This window comes from Phoxinus phoxinus (genome assembly GCF_949152265.1).
Source record: "Phoxinus phoxinus genome assembly, chromosome: 13".
Taxonomy (NCBI): domain Eukaryota; kingdom Metazoa; phylum Chordata; class Actinopteri; order Cypriniformes; family Leuciscidae; genus Phoxinus; species Phoxinus phoxinus.
Window position 1 is genome coordinate 8,428,081 of NC_136888.1, and position 17,946 is coordinate 8,446,026.

Sequence of the window (17,946 nt, forward strand, 5' to 3'; positions counted from 1 at the left end):
TAAATAAATCAAAAAATCTGAATTAAGAATTCTTAATTTTTTTGCCAACATTGAAGACACCTGATGTTAACAAGCAGAATCACTGAAGGAGAAAACCATAATTAAAGTCACCATTATGGAGATAAGTGTGTGTTTTAGTTGGGCTCTTGACCCTTAAATTATTAACTTTAAGATTTGTTTAGCTGCTGTACATGAGTTATGACAGCAGATGAACAAATAAAAAAGGTGATCTGATGGTGTTGGTTGTGTTTTAACGTAATCACTATTTTTTTTTACAATCATTTGACCTGAATCACTGATCTCATGTAGAGTCCACTTTATGAGTTAGGTTAGCTTTATTAAATATAGCAGCATAATATTTTTAGCCTTTTCAATAAAATCCAAATGATCAAATCAATAAAAAATGATATATATATATATATATAGGTTTTTTTAGGCACACACAGACATCAAGATTTATCGTATGAATCTCAGTAATGGTGACAAAAAGATCACCTCTGATCACAAGTTCATATTTATTCATGCAGCAATGCATGATGGGAGCCATGAATGAGTTTTGATTGGTGGCACCCAGAATGCACTGCAACATGCTTTATAATTGTCACCATTGTTGAGATGCACAGGCTGATTATTGATTTCTGTGTGTCTCTTTATTATATAAGAGATTTTTTATTATTATTTAGATAACATTTTAAAAGTTAAAAGTCCAATTTATTAGTTAGGTTAACTTTAATAATTATAGTAGCACTGGCCAAGTCAACATATTATTTTTAACTTTTTAAAAATAATATGTTGACTTGGCCAGTGCTACTATAATTATTAAAGTTAACCTAACTAATAAATTGGACTCCATATGAGTTCAGTGATTCAGGTCAAATGATTGTGAAATAATGATTGTGTTAAAACACAACCAACACCATCAGATCACCTTTTCTCTTTGTTCATCTGGCTGTTATAACTCATGTACAGCAGACAAACAAAACTTGAAGTTAATAATTAAAGGGTAACTAAACACTAAACCAACTTTTTTTAGTTAATGATCTGTACGAATGGAGCTTCATAAATGCTGTTCATTGATTCGAGTACTTTTTTTAACATTTGAGTATAAAGTGTTTTAATTTTCAAATATATGGTGTAAAACCGTCTGAGTGCTGCCCTCTTCAGGTTAAACGGAATCTCCTGAAGTAGGGGTACTCTCTGACGTAGGGTACTCTCTGACGCTGCGAGCTCACCACGCCCCTGGTATAAAAGCATCTGGTTCCGTCAACACCAGAGCGAGTCATGAGCTGGAAATTGGAATTACGAGTTTTGAAAACGATCAGGATAGCGTATTTTAGCATCTAGTTAGCATAGCATTTATAGTTATTTAGATTATTTTGTGTAGCCTAGGTAGTTATTTAGCATAGTTGTTAGTGTTGTTAGAAGCATAGTTAGTTAGTAGCATAGTATTGCATCAGTTAGGATAGTGTAGATTTTTAGCATTAGGTTTATCTATATTTAGTACAGTGGTTAGGCTGGTATAGGTGTAGTGTTGCCGGTTGCAACAGCACTGCTGGACTGTATAACTTCCCACCAGACTTAGAAATTAGGCGCCAGTGTTTACATGCAGTTGTGTGCCAAACGCTGCTCTTCCTGCATGGACTCCACAACCGCCGGCGCGTTTTGCTGGATATTTTTTTTCACATAGCGGCAAAATATGCTTAACGTAGGTCAATAGTAATAATCCACTCAGATACTGGACCCATTCTCTCTAGCGCGGCTGCTTCGCTAGCATCGTCGGATGCCGATCGCGAGGTGGGATTTAATGCGATGCGACACCGCAGTTTGAGCTAGCGGCTCGAATTGATATGATTTTAGCTCTGTGTCCACAGACAATTCCTCCACTTCAGGTGAGAAAAGTCCTCAACTTTAAATGACCGCTCTGTTGCAAAGCTACTTGCGTCACTCTCCATCTTAGCGAGTCTGACAGCAGCTGTCAGTCACTGCGGGTCTGTCAATCACCCGCTCAGCCCCGCCCTCGGTTCGTCCGTTGGGCTCTGCCCACTTTTCCAGCATTTTTCAAATATTGCCAGTGGGTGGAGTCAGGCTCTGACCAGGGGTTTAGTTACCCTTTAAAGGGTCAAGAGCCCAACTAAAACACACACTGATCTCCTAATGGTAAATTATGGTTTTCTCCTTCAGTGATTCTGCTTGTTAACATCGGGTGTCTTCAATGTTGGCAATAAAAATAAAGAATTCTTAATTCAGATATTTTTTGTTTAAAACATTTTTTTGTACATTTTTCTCATTTTAAATGGTTAACTTTTAAGGAATTAATTTAATTACTTATTACTCAATTCTAATTTGTTAAATTTAATTAATAATATTGCTTGTAATCTGTTGCCTGTTGATTAGATATAGCGTATTAATTTTTACAGTGTACGGTTATTTGCTTTTTTTCTTAATTTTCTAGTTTAACAAGTTAAAAATAAATCAATTGACAAAAATGTAACTTAGTACATTGAACTTAAATATAGGCTACTATGTGTAATAACTGCAAAGTAATTGATATTACAATACATTTTAAGTTAAATTAAATTGAAATTATTAAATTAAGATTATGTCACACCGGAATGTGAAGTTCTTAATTTATACCAGCATTTAGTTTTCTCCACTGACAGGAAAAGGACAACAACCACTTCTTGAATTTATATAATTTATTTAATAACAATTTACTCACAATGATAAAATAGGCAACAGATGTATTGAAAGAAAAGTTCGACAGTCTTCAGTCAAATCCCAAACCACATTCGAGATCCCTTGACCTTATATGGACGTCCGACAGCCGAGCGGACCGTGGAAGGGAGTGTTGATGAGGCGGTAGTTCGTCCCTTCACGCAGTTCCGTGGTCCAATAATCAGCGACAGCACTGAGGAGGAGTGAAAATAGCGCTTAGTCTCACGCAAAATACTGCCCCAGCTCTCTCACACACACATAAGTTGATAGGCAGGACAACTTCCCTTTACTTAGCTCAAATCAGGCGTTGAATCCACCGCATGAACCGCTGTGTGACTGCGTCCCACTTCTGATCCTCTGTAGAGGAATACACCACACCCTCAGATCGCAACACACACAGACATGGATCACACGCACCCAAAACACACGTAAGCTGAGCACTTTCCTTCACTTATCTCCATTAATTAGGGATGGCTGACGCGAAACACTCGTTCCGAAGCTTTGCGAGATCCCGAAGCGCAGATGTTTCGAAACACTGATACGAAGCGTGATTTAAAACACCCATGTCACGTGACTATGGCCAAACGAAGCCTCGAAGTGTTTCACTAAGTGTTTCATCAGGTGTGATCCGCCGAATCAGCGTTTGATTGACACGGTCGGAAACAGACCACACGATCGCACATCTGTATAAAAGTGAAATCAACGCATATTGACCTCGTGGGTTTTTGTGAGAGGAGTTTGATATTGAGATTTTTTGTGATATAGCGACATTTATAGTGCGATTTGTTTAGTTATATTTAGGCTTACATTTAAATTTACACAACACATTGACTGATAGGCTAGAGACACAGAGTAGCCTATACATATAGTGACACATTAATAGATACATAGATATAAATGACCTATATATAGACAGCTAGATTAATAGATAGATAGATACATAGATAGATTAAAGATAGGGATAGAAATGTCAACATCAGACCCATCAACATCATCAACATCAACACCAGTAGAAACACAGGACAGTTTATGGAAACTTTTTGATACTCGTATCCATCAAACCCAGATGATACACAATGCCACAGCGGAAGTGAAAAAATACATCAACGATGCGTATTTGCCCAGAACTCATGATCCACTAACTTACTGGAAAGAGAGAGCAGTAATCTTTCCTCATTTGTAGCCTATGTCATGGCTAAAAAATATCTTTGCATTCCAGCAACAAGTGTCCCTTGTGAGAGGATTTTTTCAAAGGCTGGAGAAATTATCTGTAAAAAAAAGAAGTAGGCTAGTCCTTCCACAGCAGAGAAACTAATATTTTTGAATAAAAATATCTAAAAAAGTGAGACATTGTGGCTTGATTTATTTTATTAATATTCATTTTGCAGGACCAAAATAACATTATGCACAGTGATGAGCCTATGTTACAAGATTCACATATTAGAAAAGTACAATAATAAAAAAAACAACAACAATTTGAATGGCTCGTCAAGGTTGTTTCAGATCAACACCTGCAAGTGACCACTAGGTGTCACAGTGGAGACGGGTGTCGGATTGATTCGAAGCCTCGAAACAATATGGACCATTTGGTTCAACTGTTTCATTGCTTCACGAAGCCTCGATCTGCCCATCACTACCATTAATGCGTCGTAATCATATCGGTGCTCACTGCTCGTCTGGCTGTGACTTTCTGGAATCAATCGCAGCGATCGGTGTTCCTGCCCGTATGTTCGGCTCGCGGTGCGCGTGCGTTCCTCTGCACACCTTCACCCTCTCCCCCGTTTCTCGCTTGTCTCTTATGCAAACTCCGCACCTGTCCTATAATTAACCCATTAGTCCGAGCAGCGATGCCAATGTCAGAGCGAGAGGGTTGGGTCTCTCAATCATAACTGTTCGGGAGTATTTAGACCCACAAATAAGCAACTAGTGACACAGCAATACGAAATCAAAATACACAACACACAAACCAAATAATAAATTACGTGAGTGAATATAAATGACACACAAGGGGTTCAATACTACAGACAGATGTTCCACATTTGACAATTACTTAACTATTTTAGGGCAACCAGTTTGATACCTATATGGTCGGTCATTTTTGACCGAAGTGCACAAGTGTGACTATTTTTTTTTCTTCGACCACTTTTTCGACCACAAAAAGTGTACAATCTACAAATCGCCACGATGCAGAAAAGATAAAAACATCAAGAGTGCAAAACACACACACACACACACACACACACACACACACACACACACACACACACACACACACACACACACACACACACACACACACACACACACACACACACACACGAATTGTGATTAAAAAAATATCTGTTTTGAATTTTTAAAATCACAGCTTCATCTGAATGTTACAAACTTGGTGACTTTTATAGCATTAGGTATGTGAACACACAAAAAAATGTAAGTTATGATTCAAGCAAGCTAAGTGGTTGTACTAAAATGTAATTTCCCCATAGGAAATTAATGGGAAATTGGCAAAAACACAAAAATTCTCTACAAATCAGCTACGATGCAGAAAAAAAGAAGTGCTCAGCAATGAAGGGGTGACACTCTAAAACATCAATAGTGAAAAACATAACATAATTAAAATAATAATGAATATAATGTTTAAAAAAACAAATAATAATAATATAAATAATAAGCGTGATAAAGGATTAGGCCTACTGTTTATTTTTTTTATTGAATTGTAATGTTACCTGTAACAAAATGCTTTCTCTGTATTCAGGTTTGACTATAGTAATAATGCAAAAACGTGTACACTTCACATCAAATTTATTGATTTTTTTTATAAACCAAAAAGCCAAAAAGTATTATTTGAGAATTTCTAAAAAATACATTCAAATCCACATCTTACAGTTTTTTTACAATCACTTTGTTACTATTTTCAGAACCTTGATGTCATTTTTCACAACTCTAGACACAAATATGAATGAGTGTATGATCACTCAAAACGGTTATCACTTCTAACACAGGCTGTCTAATGTTCAAAACATTGCATTGTGCATTCACATCTTTAAAGAAATCTTGCACTTGCACAACCATTGGTTCAAAAAACAAATTTACTGTGAAAAACCATTAAAAACATAACTATAGATCACCCACACACAAGCAACCGATAGTTTCACTGTGTCATTGTTAGAACAATCATTAAATATTGTAGAACAAAATAGGTGATACAGGTTTCATTATGGTACTACATGTACAGTAAATACATCTCTGTAAAAGTACTGCAGTAGTAGAGAATACTACAGACAGTGGAATCATTGAACAAACTTTGTAATATATTGATGCAAAACACTAGTACAATCACAACATAGGTTTATTTGAATTAAAGCAAAAAAAAAAAAAAAGTTAGCTATGAAATAGAAAAGAAAAAACAGTACTGTAAAACATCAAATGCAGTGTTCCTCAACTTGCTTGCACTGTAAGAAACAAAACAGGAGTGATTACTGTACTTCTACATTGTCATCAACTCTGTGTTGTGGATTTGGCCACAGGTTCTCATCTACATCACAATGGATGTTTTCATTAGCCAAACATCTTGGAAAAAACCTTCGGGCATGGCGAATCCAGGCCTGACACTGGTCTGCTGTGATGTCATTGTCATCCATGGCCTGGAGAAGAGTGACTTGTTCATGAGGGTGCCTATCATGAACCTTCCATCTCCATGCGGAGAAAAAATCCTCAATTGGGTTAAGGAAGGGAGAGTATGGGGCTAAATACAGGGTGGTAAATTATGCATGGGCCTGAAACCATGCTTGCACCACATGAGCATGATGGAACCTGACATTGTCCCACACGATGACATTGGTCACACCTTCAGCTCTACAAACCTGATCAAGCTCATCAAGAAAGGGGACCAGGAGAGATGCATTATATGGTCCAATATGAGGTCTGCGTCCCACCACACCATCTTCTGATATAGCCGCGCACATGGTAATGTTGGCCCCACGTTGTCCAGGTACTTAGATGGTTGCCCGCTGGCCAATGAAATTCCGACCTCTCCTCCTTGTCTTGGCCAGATTAAAACCTGCCTCATCCAAATATATGAATTTGTGATGGTCGTCATCAGCATCCAGCTCCATCACCCTCTAAAAATACATTTTGGAAAGAGATTTAGAGATTATTGTACAATGTAGAATTTTTGGGAATATTTTTACAACAGCCATCTTGAAACTGAACTTACCTGAACATACTCAGTCCTCATTTGCTTCACTCTGTCTGCATTTCTTTCAAAAGGCACATGGTATGGTTGTTTTATAGATACCTGGTGCCTTTTCAGTGCAATAGAACTTATGGATCCCACATTGTTGAACATGTCTTCATTGTCCAAACCACACCGCTCAAACGAGGCCGACGACCACCTCTCAGAAGGAGTGCCTGTCCCCTGCCATTCCTTTGACCAACGCGTCTTCCTCCCACCACTGCTTGACCTCCAATGTGACTTGGATCACCTGCTGGCTCCATGTTACGTATCACTATACTCTTTCTTGCAATTGGATCCCAATCAACTCTTTACAGTGTATACTCATTCCACAATGTGCACTCAATCATCAGTAACGAGTTGGCAGAATTGGACAAGCAATTACAAGGGCATCTATACAGTGCAGTACTGTCAATACTGTAAATAGTCTGAAAAGGTGGTACAGTATTTGGGACCATAGACACAGTGTCTGATGAAGCATTATGATAAAATATTAGGCTACATCCATGGATATTGTAGTCTAATTGGTTCATGCTCCACGCTAATTGGTGACAATGAATCTCGTTATCTTGAAACTTTCATGATTTACTGTAAACATGGAAGATTGTTTGTCTGTTTCCATACAACTATGCATTAAGAGTAATGCAACAGTTACTTATCATTTTGAGCAGTTGTATCATTTGATAGTTAGATCATTGTAAGGAAATGATTAGACACTCATTTGAAATGTAATGTGTGAATTGCCTTTTGAAATAGTAGTACTTTGAAGTTAAGTTGTGTCATATTGAACAGGTGATATTTGTTGAATGAACAAATGATCTAAGTTTTATGTGTATTGTATCCAAGCAATTGAGAAAAGGGTTAGAGTTTTGAAAAATGTGCATTTTGATCATTGGTTGTGAGTTTTGTGTCTAGAGATGTGAAAAATTACATCAAGGTTCTGAAAATAGTAACAAAGTGATTGTAAAAAAATTTAAAAGTAATTTCGTCCAAAAACAACTAGAGAATTCACAGGCCTCTGCATAGAGAACTATACAGGCATCTAGTGGTAAACCCATGCAATAACATGTTTTATTTAATATTCTATCAACAGATGGCGCTAATATAACTTCAAAAAATGTGATTTAAAATGCCTAGTCTCTATATTATCTGAAATACTGCAAATATGAAATATGTGTGTATTATTTTCAATGGCAAAAAATAACCTTAAATATTGCATACATATTAATAAGTAGGCTAACATCAAATTCTCTCAAAATACAAAATTAAAAAGAAAAAATATCTTTAATCGGTGTTCGTCACCATGGTATCTTACGCTGCACGGCTAACCTGCTCCGGGGCAGGTTATGTTCTAGATTCGAGATCTCAGACTGAAGTTTGACCAATCAGCTGTGAGCAAAGAAACATATAGGTGACGCAACTAATTCCCAGTGTCTGTTGCAATGGCTTTACATTTTCTTCCAAATCCTGTGGACATCTCAGCGCAAATTATTAGACGAGCACATCGTAGAGAAAGAGTTCTTAGCCAGACAAAATTCCCTTGCCTTTCCTGATAGTTACTTGTATGAAAGATACAGATTTTCTGCGGAAGGAATATCTTATCTTTGCGAACTTCTTGAGCCGCACATAAAGAATTTAACACGTCGAATTCATGCACTTACTGTACCACAAATGGTATTGTGTTACGTTTTTTTGCAAGTGGTATTTGCACGATCGGTGATGCACGGAACCTAGGGGTTTGTCGAACTATTCGCAAGGTGGTCCTCGCTCTGCAGCAGGGACGGACTGGGACTAAAAAACGGCCCTGGACTTTGACTAGGCCCGGCCCAAAGCAATCGGCGCGCGGAAACTCGACAACAACAACAATAACGCCTGCATGAGTGTCACAAGACTTTAATTGTGTCTCATGATACTATACCATCCAAATTATTATCAATAGCACTGATGTTGACTAGATGTGTTAAAAGCATATTATTCTAGATTAACTTGAATACTCTGAATATATAAATGGAGGTCTCAACACACTGCAGTCCTGTGTAAAAAACCTCTAGGCGGTGACTGTCTGACTTGGGGTGCTTAAAGTAATTTAATGTTGAGCTGGAGTGGGTGTCTTTACCTGAATAAACAAATGATGGAATGGATTTTTTTTTTTTAAACAGGTTTTATTCCAAGATAGCATGGAATAGATTGTATAATATGCATCTATTCCATGCTGTCTTAAAATGAATTTATTACTTAATAATCTTAATTAATTTATGCAGTAAATCTTACTGCACAAATAATACCACATCTAAATGAAAATACACCATTACAAATGTAACTTCTGTATTCAAAATATTCAAAGTTTTTAAGCATTAACTGTAATGTTAATGCTTAACAACATATTTCTGAGCTACTGCATGTGGCATTTAAGCGCTTGACAGAGAGAGACCCGGCCGCGCGCGCGCACTCACCCGAGCGCTGTCTGCTCTCTCTCTCTCTCTCTCTCTCTCTCTCTCTCTCTCTCTCTCTCTCTCTCTCTCTCTCTCTCTCTCTCTCTCTCTCTCGCGCATATTAATCAAAATCAATTGATGATGGTGTCAGGGAAAAAAAACTCTCCCGTGATTAAATGTCTTCTGTGTTGACAAATCTTGTGCGATATCCTAAACTGCCGAATGCATTGCTTGTTTTTTCTGTTTAAATTTCATGGTGTGACACTTCTCTTCTCATGAATGCTGCTACGTCAGAGCGGCCAAAGCGTCAACAAGCTTCCCCGTACTCTTTGACAAGCGTCCTTGACAGGGCGGCCGGAGCTTTTCTGCAGCTCAAGTCGGCGGCGGTGTGAACGTACAGTTAGTTTGCGACATTTAGCGGCTTCAGTCTCTAAATTCCGCAAATTTTTTTATCTCGCCTTTTCCACCCTTTTTTTCTGTTTTTTTACCCGCGGCCGCGTTAACAGGGAAAAAAACAGGTGATGACTGCGTGCGTGGCGGGTGGTGGGCCGGCCCGCCGGCCGTCCTGGAGTACCGGCCGTTCTGTGATTCTCCAGATCACACAGATGGCCAGTCCGCCCCTGCTCTGCAGGAGTAGGCTACATAAATAGTTTCATTAATAATGTTCCCCGGACATATCGACCATGTCCATAAAAGAGGGCTTTTATAAAATTGCCGGTAAGATATATTGATAGGGTGACATCACATGAACACATTTTTTTTTAAAGAATTATTTAAAATCTTTTTTAGTATTATTCGGTTAATCATATGATAGGATTCCCTATAGAGTCATTGGAGAAATAGACTGCACACATGTTGCAATCTCCACTGCTCTAGTGCAATTACATGAGGCAGATTATGTTAATAGAAAGTCCTTTCACACCTTTAATGTTCAGGTAGAGATGATGTGAACATGTGAAATTATTATTTTCTGTGAGATTAATTTTTTAATTAATAGTAACATTACCATATATAACAATAATCTACTTTCTGTGAGTCTGTGTTGTCAGCACTTTGAGGAAAGCAAGTTAAATTTGGTACAGTACAAAACACAGATAATTTGCAACCTACACAATAACGCCCTATCATGACCCTGAGACAGGGCCACAGAACCGCTTCAATGTGGCCCTCAGTAAAACCAGAGTGAAGTTAGAGATGACCTTTGGCATCCTAAAGGCACGTTTCAACTGTCTTCGGCGCTTAAAGGAGAACTCCGGGCAATTTTTAAGTTAATCTTGATCGTTATACCTTTGTGAGTACTGGCTATAGAAAAAAAACGAATCGGATTGGTGCTTGCCGGAATGGTTCGTAACGTAACTATGGGGAATATAGAAGATTTTGAACACATGGAAGAGGCTTTTGAGTTCGATCATCCTTATTTACGAAGAACTAACCTCACAGTCTTCACACACACAACGCTCCTCCCACCTGCACACTTCTATTTACCTTTTTCCGGCTACAACGTGAGTTAGTTTTTTTTCTATAGACAGTACTCACAAAGGTATAACGATCAAGATTAACTTAAAAATTGCGCGGAGTTCTCCTTTAAGAGTTACCGGAGCGGGCATCACAGATAGTGTCTGCATGTGCCATTCTGCACAATATAGCCACCATTAGAAAGGAGTGAGAACCACCACAAAACCAGCTTCTCCCCGAAGAAACTGACCCGATCACACTTGACCACCCAACTGGTGCAGATGTAGGGGGGGAGCAAGAGGAAGTTGCATTAATAAATATTAATGCTAAAGTTGGTTAAATAAGTTCACATACTGAGATCAGTTTTATCCAGCTGTTTGATCTCCAATTTTTTACTTTTTATGTGGAGCCTCCTCAGCTCACAGTCAGGCTCCTTTAGTGTGCAGTCTAGCTCTAGGCTCCTTTAGTGTGCAGTCTCTATAGGCTCCTTTAGTGTGCAGTCTAGCTCTAGGCTCCTTTAGTGTGCAGTCTAGCTCTAGGCTCCTTTAGTGTGCAGTCTAGCTCTAGGCTCCTTTAGTGTGCAGTCTCTATAGGCTCCTTTAGTGTGCAGTCTAGCTCTAGGCTCCTTTAGTGTGCAGTCTAGCTCTAGGCTCCTTTAGTGTGCAGTCTAGCTCTAGGCTCCTTTAGTGTGCAGTCTAGCTCTAGGCTCCTTTAGTGTGCAGTCTAGCTCTAGGCTCCTTTAGTGTGCAGTCTAGCTCTAGGCTCCTTTAGTGTGCGTCAGTGGTGCATTTAGCTGTTCATTAGTGCTGTTGATATCAGTCAACATTCTTACAACGAAGACAAACATCCTTTTAAACCACACAATCGAAAGATTTAAACAACAATAGAAAATAAATAATAAGTAATATAAAACAGAAAAACATAAATGCCATAATTGAATAATAAAAAAATAATAATAAAATGATAACATCATAAATTATGTAAATTAATAAATAATAAATTATGTAAATCAAACAATAATCAAGCATGGTCAGTTCGGGCAGGTCACATTAGTCAAGCTCGCATCAGCTGATCCACATCTACCTATAGGAATTTGACGCCTACCGTATACATATACAATATAAGCTCCTTCTGTATTATCAGCAGCTATTTTCTCAGGAGCGATTTGGCATTCTGATTCCCCTTTAATCAGAATAAATTTTAAAATTGTTGTACTTTAAAATCTTGAATTAAATATATTTGCATACATTCATGTTGGTTCTGTTCTGTTTACCCTAAGGGGGGTTATTGCTGTGAAGGGAGAGAGAAAGATAAGTGAATTGATTTCATCTTACAAATATTCGAAAAGCTTGAAGAGGACGCAGTGGATGTAAATCTGACTATTGGGGAAGCTATGCGTTTCAGAGTGTGCTGAAGAGGAACTGAGGATTACATATACCCACGGGAGTGTAACGAATGGATTGAGGCCTCTGATTAGCCCTATCATGTGAGTGAGTTGCAGTGCTTTGCCTTATCGATACACATTTAGAAATTCAAAACAGAAAATATTTCAGTCAGAAATGACCGCAAACCGTAAGAGTGTTCAGTGTGGGCCTCGAGTGAATTGCAAGATTTCAATCCATAGTGTGTTACAAATGGTTTGCTTGGTGACTGTGGTCCCAACTGCCTTGAGATCATTAACAGCTCCTCCTATATATTTCTGGGCTGATCCCTCACCTTTCTCATGATCATCCTTAACCCCATGAGGCGAGATATTGCATGGAGCTCCAGACCGAGGGCAATTGATGGTTATTTTGTATTTCTTCCATTTTCGAATAATGGCACCAAGAGTTGTCTTCTTCTCTTGTTAAGCTTCTTGCTGATGGTCTTGTAGCCCATTCCAGCCTTGTGCAGGTCTACAATCTTGTCCCTGATGTCCTTTGACAGCTCTTTGGTCTTGCCCATGGTAGTGGAGAGGTTGGAATGGAAGATACAGATTCTTGTGGACTCTTTTATACACATAACAAGCTGTGTATTTTCTTAAAGTGACAGGACTAAATCTGTGTTCCACATGGGCACATAACCAATCTGTGGGAGGCAGAATTCTTGCTGGTTGGTAGGGGATCAAATACTTATTTCACTCGATAAATGCTAATCAATTTATAATGTGTTTTTTCTAGATTGTTTGGTTGATATTTGGTTAGTCTCTATCCGTTAAAATAAACCTATAATAAATATTATAGACCCTTCATTTCTTTGTAAGTGAGGAAACTTACAAAATCATCAGGGGATCAAATAATTATTTTTTTCCACTGTATATAATATAACAACTTTGTTACTCTATAAAGCAATAACAGTCTTTCCCAAAAAATTTGGTCATAATCAAACAATAAATATTTTGTGACATTTGAGCCACATTTAATGCATGAATGTCATTTCATTACACTTTTCAAAACACACATTTCACAAAAGACGTTTGTTAGGTTATAAATTATAAAACAATAGATAAACTAAACAAAATTTAGGAAGTATTTGGATACTTTAGTTGTCATACATTTACTAAAGGTATTTCACTAATGATATGGGCTGCGTTTCCCAAAATATTCTTAACACTACGTCGTTCTTAAGGTATACCTTAAGTATACCTTATCGTTAATATGTGTTTCCCGAAACGTTCTTAGTTAAGTATACCTTCTGTAAGTCATACGTTCGGAAGGTTGGTCTGGACCACTCTTAGCTTTGCCTTATCACTGTTAACAGGTGGCCACCACTGCAATTTTTTTTATTTATTTAAACCTCAATACTGAGGTTACGAATATAATTCTGAAGTTAATACACACAGTTCAATTAGGCTAATTCAAGTGTTTTCATGCACAGAATAAAATTGTAATTACACTGATTGTTGTTAGCTTTTTAATTATATTAACCAAATATATATTAACCAAAGGTAATTTGTTTGCCAAAGCTGGCAAACCATTAGGCTTAGGAGTCTATTTAAAGGGAATGATTGTGAATGATTGCTCAAACTATGGCATCGATACAGCGAATAGTTGTGCTAAATGAAAGACAGCGCTGTCCACGGAGCCCTTTCAAAGACCAGTGAAAGCATACTGTCAGTTTAGCCCTATTCAGACGCTAATTGTTTCTCATGGGGTCGTACGGTATTTTAAACATTTACAGGGGTTAGTCTGTGATTTTATTGCCATCCGAATCTAGAATGTCAGTGTTTTTCTCCCACCACCGGCGTAAAAACCTCCGGCCAAATTACCTAAACTACTGTTTTGACAAACACCAAGGTCGTGAGGGGATTTAACTGCCGTCCGAATCCACATCTCTAAGTTTACAAGAAGAGATCACTTCAAACTTCACTGTTTAAATCCTTTTTGATCACTGTCGAGCACCGTACATTGTACACTTTTATTAGGCTACTGAAGTGCTGGAAAGTATTTTACAAGAACAATATTCCATCACAGCTACACCTCAGTGAACAAAAAGGAGAAAGAAGAAAGCACGTAAACATTTGTAATGGGCCGTTATTGTGGCAGCAATATCAAATTTTAAAATATGTCGGCTAGGCTATAGTTTGGATTATTTTTTATAAAATCCCATTAATCCTAATAAATGCAATTTCCACTATTTGTGGTGTGTGATTATTTAAAGAACGCAGAATTATTTTATATTTCTCACATAACGCAGAGAAGAAGCCCCTGCATGAGTGAATAATTGATTCTTTCTTGAGCCATCGATATCAACAAATTCAGCACCTTCGCCACGGACAACACCTGGTAACGTCGAAGGTAAGAAGGTATAGGGACTTAAGCAACTTCCTAAGGTATGGTTCGGGGAACACGCCTAGAAATGGTATACCTTCAATTAAATTATACCTTTAGAGTCTTCCAAAGAGACAACGTTATCGGGAAACGCAGCCATGAACTACACCTGTATGAATGTGACTTCATTTAGAATATCCCTTATAAAATCACTTTGGAACCAGCTGGGTAAGCAATTAAAAAAAAAAAAAGGCTAAGAAAAAATGTAAAGTTAGTTCTGAGAAAATTATCTCATCAATTATTCTAAACATTTAACCAACATGTTCTTGTCACAGATATCTAGGGAAATATGATTAACTAATCTAAGAAAAATCAAGTAAAATTCAGTTATGTAAACCTAGAATGCATCTCACAGTCCTGCTAGAGCAATCAAGCAAATAATGTAGATAAATGTTTTTTTGGTCTTTGAGTCCTTCTTGTTTTCATTGCGTGAACAGGCCAAACTTGGATTAGAAAAAAAGTGGGTTGTGATTGAAAAAAGCCCTTCATGTCAAGTGATGGCTGATTGTAAAAATATAGTTAACCTCTTTTACATACATAGTACATTTAATGTACATTGGTTTTAGACTTGCTTTTTCCAGAACTAAGCCGATACCAATACTTAAATTTTTGGTACTCGCCGATACCAAGACCAGTAGTTCCCTTATTGGTCGGTCACTCTCAATGTCCGTCGTGACCGACTGATAGGAATCTCGCTAGAGAGGCCAATTTACTTCGAGTGGAACTTAAAACAAGCCAATACACATTGGCTTGCAATCATTTGCATCAACTGTGCAGCCTCGCAGCGCAGGTATAAATAGGCAGCTGGTGTGATTGCACCTTAGCTTTTTGCTTCGGAGCCAAGCACTTCGATGCTTGCGGTCGAGACTCTCATTCCTGCAAAGGGGCGGAGTCCCCGCGCCTCTGCCGCAAAATCTAACCCTCCTCAGAGGGTTACTTCAGGCAGTGATGCGGGTGACCTGAGAATCACAGTGAGCGTGCTTCCTTCAGGGAACCAACCCCCAACCGGCCTCTTCAGCGACACGGTCGAGAACTTCGCCCAGCAGTTCTCGGCTGTACAAAAGCAGATGGAGGCCATCAAACACATCCTGCACCCCGCTAGCTAGTCGCTAGCAGTACATCTCGCTCTGAGCCTCTTGAAAAGGCTGCTACAGGGCAGGGACGTTCTGGTCCGTACGGACAACACTGCGACCATTGCATCCTCTATCGCCAGCGGGCAGCTGTGTGCGGTTTGAGAACTCAACCAAGCACCTCCTACCTCCTGCACCTCCTACCCCGTGGAACCAGGTAAGTGTTGCACAGCACACTCAGACTCCGCTACGGGCCACCTCCCAGAGAAAGCCTCCCGAGCCGAGTCCCTGTGTTCCACCTCGCTGCCCCACTCCGGGTACGCCTACGGTCCCTTTGGTCCCGCTTGTACGGTCTCTGCGAGCCTGGTTAGCACTCTCCAGTCCGTCTCGCTGGCTCAATCGCTATGCGATTCAGTTCACCCGGCGTCCCCCCAAGTTTCGGGCCATCCACTCCACTACAGTGAGAGCAGCCGATGCCCATGTCTTGCCCGCGGAGATCGCAGTCCTACTGGCGAGAGAGGTGATAGAGCCGGTCCCTCCGGCCGATATGAGGTCAGGGCACTACAGCCCTACTTCATTGTACCCAAGAAAGGTGGTGGGTTACGACCGTTCTTGGATCTGCGAGTTTTGAATCCGAGCCTCCGCAAGCTACCGTTCAAAATGCTCACGCAGAGACGCATTTTCGAATGCATCCGTCCCCGAGATTGGTTTGCAGTAGAGGTCTTCACAGTGAACCCGAGACCCGTTGACCCGGGACCCGACCGAGTCATCAATCTCAAAAATGCGTCTTGTCACACTCATATTTAATATATTTTAAATCAGTAACATAATCTGAGGTGAACTGTCACATGAATGTTTACTTTGACACTCAAAATAAATTGCGTTAAAAAGCATATTTTAGGTTGATCCAGCTAGCGCGCATGTGCAGTCAAGCGCGTGTCATGTTTCTATGGCAACCAGTTACCAGAGGCAGAGCTTCAGTGAGGGACAGCCAAACCGCGCTTTAGATTTTACAATGTAAATTAACCGTTTTGTTTAATCTTAAAGTTTTAGTGGTCAGATTCAGACTCGATGATGCAGAGCAGAGAGCACGGCGATGATAGCAAATAAATAACGTCAGCGCAGCGGCCATGGCACTGAACGAGCAATTGTTATTATAGTTCAAAAGGGCAAACAGCCAAAAGTTATTGTGCGAGTTAGCAGCTAACGTTAACTCGTTTAATTTGTTTAATCCGTCACCGTGAGTCCGTGAAATCAAGTGGACTTTTGAAGCTGAAATAACAAGGATTAAGCTTGGACTAGGTGGACTAACGAGAGGAATAACATGGATAACTTTCTTGTCGGAGCCGAAGGATTGTAACGTTAATGCATCACAGCCAGTCAGGTAACGTTACAAGGAAAGGATGGAGAGACTACTACGCTGCTACGGCTCCTTAAATTAGGTAAGACAAAAAGTTGTAATTTTTCGCAACAGGTTTATTGACTTGTAAGGGTGTCACGATTTCGATTTTAAATCGAAATCGATCGAAATTAAGTCACAATCTCGATCATCGAATTAAAAAATGGAATCGTCGATGCTGCCACGCCCCCATGTCACGTTCGGTCGGCTTGTCAAGCAGAAAAAAAACGCGTGTTGAAATGCTGCGAGTCAACCTCCTCTGGGGGCCGCACACCCGACGATAAGCGCCGCGTCTATGACAACTCGAGGTATCGCACCCACCGGACGAGAAGCGCCACGGCGCGTCTATGACAACTCGAGGCATCGTACACCGGACGCGCACTTTCATGTGGCCTGCAATATTGTGTTTAAGGACATTATGGAACTCATGTTTATGTTATGAGGCTACTGTACAACGTTGCTTAGTCTGCACTTTATCTCTATCTCAGAGAGCGTCCGTTAACTGAATGTATCCTGAAAATCCGATAACATCAGCAATTTTCATTCAACCAGCTGATTTCTGTAAATGAATGTAAAACATTTATATTGCAGCAAAGTCATAACGACGATTTGAGACAAATAAATGTATATAAAATGTATTCATTTATAATAAATGTAATATAAAACTATGTGAATGGCGCTCTCTGGCGCGGCAGGATTCATTTTAAACAAGGTCCTGGAGCCGTTGCTGGGCGCCGCGGACAGACGGCGAATGGCGCCGCCGATGTGTGTGTGTGTGTGTGTGTGTATGTGTGTGTACACTCAGAGAATAAAGTGTTAGAATTTTAAAGAC

The 17,946-nt window shown here is 39.4% G+C and overlaps 1 protein-coding gene across 1 annotated transcript in view; it reads right to left on the reverse strand.

Annotated features, from left to right (window-relative positions):
- Positions 1-2,683: 2,683 nt before the first annotated feature.
- lgals8b (galectin 8b) overlaps positions 2,684-17,946 on the reverse strand; it is a 31,152-nt gene continuing 15,889 nt past the window's right edge. The window contains exon 9 of the mRNA XM_079633454.1: positions 2,684-3,072. Within this exon, the coding sequence (XP_079489580.1) occupies position 3,072 (1 nt within the window). The 3' untranslated portion in view covers positions 2,684-3,071. The remainder of the gene's footprint in view (positions 3,073-17,946) is intronic.